The sequence below is a fragment of the Stenella coeruleoalba genome (assembly GCF_951394435.1).
Source record: "Stenella coeruleoalba genome assembly, chromosome: 10".
Taxonomy (NCBI): domain Eukaryota; kingdom Metazoa; phylum Chordata; class Mammalia; order Artiodactyla; family Delphinidae; genus Stenella; species Stenella coeruleoalba.
In genome coordinates, this window is record NC_137156.1 from 52,818,277 (window position 1) to 52,824,276 (window position 6,000).

At 51.6% G+C, this 6,000-nt stretch overlaps 1 protein-coding gene across 4 annotated transcripts in view; it reads left to right on the forward strand.

The window, feature by feature from the left end:
- The window catches only part of CMTM7 (CKLF like MARVEL transmembrane domain containing 7), a 44,502-nt gene extending 39,420 nt beyond the window's left edge, over positions 1–5,082 (forward strand). The window contains exons 4-7 of one of the 4 annotated variants that reach the window (XM_079932872.1): positions 678–759; positions 2,142–2,256; positions 2,341–2,982; positions 3,897–4,002. In XM_079932872.1, coding sequence (XP_079788998.1) covers positions 678–759; positions 2,142–2,256; position 2,341 — 198 coding nt within the window. In that variant the 3' untranslated portion in view covers positions 2,342–2,982; positions 3,897–4,002. Of the gene's footprint in view, positions 1–677; positions 760–2,141; positions 2,257–2,340; positions 3,013–3,896 lie in introns of those variants that run through there. The other 3 variants (XM_079932873.1, XM_079932875.1, XM_079932874.1) reach the window with 3 other exon arrangements.
- The last annotated feature ends 918 nt before the right edge of the window (positions 5,083–6,000 follow it).

Consider the following 6,000-nt stretch of genomic DNA (forward strand, 5'->3'; position numbering starts at 1 on the left):
ACACCTGAGTCCCTGTCTGCTTCTTGCTCCATCATTTAATGAGCCACCGTGAGGCCCTTTCCTTATCACAGATGAGGCGGCTGCTCTGGGCTAGGTGCTCACAGCTGAGCACAGAAAGGAAAGGAGCGCTGCCTGAACTTATTTCAGCCTAATGTTACTTAAATACATGCAAACCTAAGACTAGGTATTGGGGTCTCAGCTTCTGGCTCCGACACAGCTGTAAAGCCAGACAGACAGAAAGCCTTTCTGGATGAAGTGCAGATGATGCTACCACACCCAAGAAAATCCATTTGAACGTTAATGTGTTAAAAACCCAAATTAAAATGTACCGTTCCTCCTTTTTCTGTCTTATTAGCCCAGGATAATTAAAGTCCGGTGGCTTGGCCCCAGCTCGGTTGTAAACATAAATCCGAGCGTGGGCAGGTAGCTGCCTAGAGAAGAGGCGAGGGGTGGCGACCGGAGGCCTGACTGTGTCCCAGCTGTGGGCCCGGCCAGGGCCCAGGCGTCACCTCCACACCTGAGCGAGGACAGGTGGCCGGGTCACTTGAGTCCCTGAGCTCCCTCCCAGCCACAGCTGGTGTAGGAAACAGGCCCAGGGATGAGCAGGGTGATGAAGGGTGACTGCCCGAGTGACTGCCCTTGGCCTGGGCGCCCGCTGCCCCCTTTCTCCCGTGCAGATCTTCGGCTTCCTGGCCACCTTCCTCTGCCTGGCGAGTGTGTGGCTGTCCTACAAGATCTCGTGCGTGACCCAGTCAACAGGTGAGTTCTGGTCTGAAAACAGATGACCAAGAAGGTTCCCTCTGCTCAGGCACGGGAGGACACAGGCTCTGGAGGTCGGCAGTAGGGGACCACCCTGCTGCAGAGGACCCTCTGCTCCGTCTCGTCTCCACAGCGCCCAGGGGCACCCTGACATCTACGTCTCTGATGGACAAGCGTTTTCTTTAAATGAGTTTCCTAATGACAAAAATAAAATGTAGTACATTTAGAAAATCGAAATAAGAAAAAGAAATTTAAAAAAATAAAAACCATTATCACAGTACCCAGAAATAGCACCTGCTGGGTGTCTCTCCCTCCTGCATTTCCTCTCTGAGTATATATATATAGAGAGAGAGAGATGTGCTTGTTTTGTTTGTTTGGCTGCCCCGTGCGGCTGGCAGGATCTTAGTTCCCCCACCAGGGAGCGAAACCATGCTCCCTGCAGTGGAAGCACGGAGTCTTAACCACTGGACCTCCAGGGAAGTCCCAACACCTGTGCATTTATTAAAGGATCAGAGTTCATGTATTATTTTGTAACCTTCTCTTCTGCTCCTACCTAGCCTCCTGTCAGGCACTTTCCCCACATCATTAGGTGTCCTTCTCTGGCATCCTTCGTGGCTCCACGGTGTTGCACTGGCTCCATTGCATGTCAGTGCCGTAGTTTACTTGTCTCCTATTTGGGGGCATTATGCTTGTTTTTTTATTTTTTTTTAAAATTCTTTCCTACTAAACAGTGCTGTAATGAATATCCTTGTAAATATATGCCTATACACACACTTAATATATTTTATCTTTAGAATAAATTTCTAGAAATAGAACTGCTGAAAATCAAACCAGCTATTTCAGTTAATTTACTTCTTTCTTTGATCCAGCACTTCCTTTCTTCTTTTTCTTTGTTTTTTAAAAATACATTTAAAATATCGAAGCACCTTACCTTGCCCAGCAGAGAGGTTGCCAACAGCAGCGCTTCAATCTTAATGGTCCCACTGGCAAAAAGCTAACAGAAGGCTAGGTGAAAGGAGCCGGTCACCAAAGACCGCATATTGTAGGATTCCATTTAGGAAAAATGTCCAAAATAGACAAATCCACAGAGACAGAGAGTAGGGTAGTGGTTGCTTAGGGCTGGCGGGAGGGTATACAGGGGTGACTGCGCATGCCTGTGGTGCTTCTTTTGGAAGTGATGAGAATGTTCTAAAATTGGGGTAGCTGCACAATTCTGTGAATATAGGGCAAACGGCGGAATTGAACACTTTAAATGGGTGAACTGTATGGTATATGAATTATATGTCTGTGAAGCTGTTTAAGAAAAAGTGAATGATGAAAAAAGAATGCGAAAAAGTTAATAGGTAATGTCTAAAAGTAATCTGTAAGTATACATATACTAGGTAAAATTACGGAGGAAGAGCCAAAACAAACAGCTGAAGAAGTTACAGTACCTCTGAGGAAGAGGCCTGGGGTGGAGAGGAGCAGGGAGAGGAATCATCGTTCCCACGGGAAGTGGTGCGGACGGGGGGGGCGGGGGGGGAGGCAGCGCATGCGCAGCCGTGGGGCGAGCTCTCCCAACTCTGCCGCTTCCTTCCCCAGATGCCGCCGTCTGATGCCCTAACAGCCCGCCAGCCCTGTAGGAGGCGCTGCAGGACGTGTGACCCACGCTGATGGAGGGGCTTGAGCCGGCGGCCGCAGGAGAGACCGGGGTTTGGGTCCCTGGGCCGGTGGGTGCGGGACGGGCCCTTCCTCCGGCTCCTGAGCGGGTCCAGCCTCTCTCGCCAGCCTTCTTCACTTCCTCAGAGAATATTCCTCCCCTTCCGGGAAAGAAAAGCAGCCTCCAGGGAAATCTGATCTCTCCCTCCTGCTTTAGAACAGCCTCAGGGACTGATGCCCCCCTCCCCCCGTTAAGGTGAAGGGGTGGTGTTTGAATACTCTGCCGAACCCTTCCCCTCTCCCCAGACCTCCAAGGGGCGTCTTGTGAAAACACAGCCACCTCCTAATTTATCTCGCTTGGAAATCTGGTCTTGAAGGTACCCTCTTTCTTAAAGTGAGGCTTACGGGAACACCATGCTGTCAGCCTGTCCCCAAATAGGAGATCTTGGCTCCCTTCCTGTTGTTACCATTGTGTACGTGTTTATGTGTTTTTAAATAAAATGTTGACTTGGCTAATTGCAGAAGGATTTCTTATTAAGTTAGAAGAAGGCTGTGAAGTGAGCGCTACCTGGAGGCCCACTGGAGGTAAGAGGAGCAGAGGGTGCAGATGGTCCTGGCCTCTCAAGATTTGAGTATTTTCTTTCTTTTTTTATAAATTATTTAATTTTGGCTGCGTTGGGTCTTCGTTGCTGGGCGCGGGCTTCCTCTAGTTGCGGAGAGCAGGGGCTACTCTTCCATGCGGTGCGCGGGCTTCTCGTTGCGGTGGCTTCTCTTGTTGCGGAGCACTGGCTCTAGGCGCGCAGGCTTCGGTAGTTGTGGCTCACAGGCTTAATTGCTCCGCGGCATGTGGGATCTTCCCGGACCAGGGGTCGAACCTGTGTCCCCTGCATTGGCACGCGGATTCTTAACCACTGCGCCACTAGGGAAGTCCTTGTGTATTTTCAAAGTAAATTGATATAAAGGGTGGAAGCCAGTACTGTTTACACAAGACTCAAAAGCAACACAGGCAGCCTTTAAAAAGAGGGCAGTTCTGACACATGCTACCCCATGGATGAATAAGCCAGACATAAAAGGACAAATACTGTATGATTTTAGTTACACGAGGTGCATACCGTAGGCAGAATTCAGAGAGACAGGAAGTAAAATGGTGGTTGGTTGCCAGGGTCTGGAGGGAGGGGGCCCTGGTGTGAATGTTTAATGCGTACAGTTTCCATTTGGGAAGATGAAAACATTCTGGTTGGGACTTCCATGGTGGTCCAGTGGTTAGGACTCTGTGCTTCCACTGCAGGGGATACAGGTTTGATCCCTGGTCGGGGAACTAAGATCCCACATGCCGAGAAGCCAAAAAAAAAAACAAAGCATTCTGGAGATGGACGGTGGTGATGGCTGCACAATAATCTAAATGTAATTAACGCCACTGCGCTGTATAACTAAAAATTGTTAAAACGGTTAACTTTTATGTTACGTATATTTTACCACAATTTTTTCTTTTTTTAAAGCAATGCAGGACCTTCTGTGTAAGGCACCTAAGTAGCTGCAAAGCTACTTGGGAAATGGAGGAAGGCAGAGGTCCAATTACGCACACCCCACAGCAGGCACCACAGTCCAGCAGAGGCCAGCGCCGTGTTCTAACAGCTAAGCGTCGCAGGTCTAAAGGATACAGGCTGCAGGACGTGTGTGTCTTCTCTACACCAGGTGCTCTCTGGGGCTGCTCACCCAGGGGGAGTGCCCAGGCGTAAGCCAAACTCTGTCCCAGCACGGGGAGGTGACCCACTGAGCAGACGGCTGGGCAGGACCAAGCCAAGGTGTGAGAGGAGGGAAGACTGGACCCATGGGGGGAGGATGGGAGTCAGGTACCTGCCCCAAGGACCAAGAGCCAGCCTTGGCTCGTTGTGGCCACCGCAGGCCCAGGATAGGGTGTTGGCACCTGGGGCACTTGGGACACTGGGAGATGAGACCAGAGTGGGTCTGCCCACATCATCTCCCACGAGCGGGCAGCTCCTGGCCAGCAGAGACCTGGGTAGGAGGGCTGGACAGTGAGCTTGGTGCCCTTTGTCCTGCAGGCCTCTGCACAGGCGTTTTCTCACTACCCACAAGAAAGACTGCTGCTCAGAGAGGCTCTGGAAAACAGCTTAGCTGTGCTTCTCTCTGCAGGAGGTGGCGTGCAGCCATAGTACTGCCTCTTTCTCTGAGGGCCCCTCTAGGAAGCACATCTATCCTGAAGGTCGGGCCGTGGAGTAGGGTGACCCAAGGAGACAGCCGAGGGGAAGTGAGGTTAGGGCTAGAGCTGGGATTTGAGTCCAGGTCCTCTGGGGGGGCAGGCAGGGCGGGGCCAGAGCCAGCCTGTGCCAGCTGGTTTCCTCCACAGGCGGGTAGCCCTGGTGTCTGCAGGAGGCCCAGAGAAGGAAACAAGTGTGTTCTTTTTTTTTTTAAAATAAATTTATTTATTTATTTTTGGCTGTGTTGGGTCTTTGTTTCTGTGCGAGGGCTTTCTCTAGTTGCGGCGAGCGGGGGCCACTCTTCATCGCGGTGCGCGGGCCTCTCACTATCGTGGCCTCTCTTGTTGCAGAGCACAGGCTCCAGATACGCAGGCTCAGTAGTTGTGGCTCACGGGCCCAGTTGTTCCACGGCATGTGGGATCTTCCCAGGCCAGGGCTCGAACCCGTGTCCCCTGCATTGGCAGGCGGATTCTCAACCACTGCGCCGCCAGGGAAGCCCCACAAGTGTGTTCTTGACGGAGGCCCTGGCCTGACACAGCCCTTGTGCTGCAGTGGGCCTGGCGGCTTCTCTTCCAGACATGGTGACCTGCTCGGCCCTTAGCCTGGGCCTCCAGCCAGGATGCTCAGGTGACCCAGAGCTGTCCCACTCCCTGTGCCACCACCTCCCAGGCCTCTTCCTTAGCAAGGATAGCTAACTTCTGTTGCCATGGAGACACCGCAGACCTTTGGGCCCCTTCTCAGTCCCATCTTTTCCCCACTGTAGTGGTTTCTGAACTGCAGCCTGTGAACTCTCACAGGTGCTCCGAGGAGCTCACAGATGTCGATTTTATGTGCAAAATAATGTTAACATCTTAAAACGCACACTCTTCGTTATCAGTGGCAAACACTGAAAGGTGGGAACCCCTGGGCCGGCCGTGCTCCAGCACAGACTTCCTGGTTTCATGCAGCCCTCGGGGAAGGCTGGCCTTGCACCTGGACTGGTCCAGGGAGACGCCAGGAGTGGGAGGTGAGTGGCTGAGAACCTTCCACGACGTCCTGGGCGAGCCAGGCTTCCTCCAACTCCTGCCACCAGCACCAAGCAGTGGAATGAATGGAAGATGAGGCTACAGCCCCAGTTAGCTCCTTCCTCCAAATCATACGCTTTTCAAATTAATCCCATTACTCTTCTAGACTCACTTCATAATAAGTCAATGTTACAAACGTAAATGAGTAATTTATATGAACACTATATTTCCTGTTTTATATAGTGGAATTTCATGGGGGATTTTGATTGAGAAAGGGGATTTCTCTGCTTTAAAAAAGAAAAAAAAGTCAGGCACCCCCTGCACTGAAGGGAGCTGCTAGGCTGCCCACGGGGCACCAGACAAATGGACACAGCGACCGG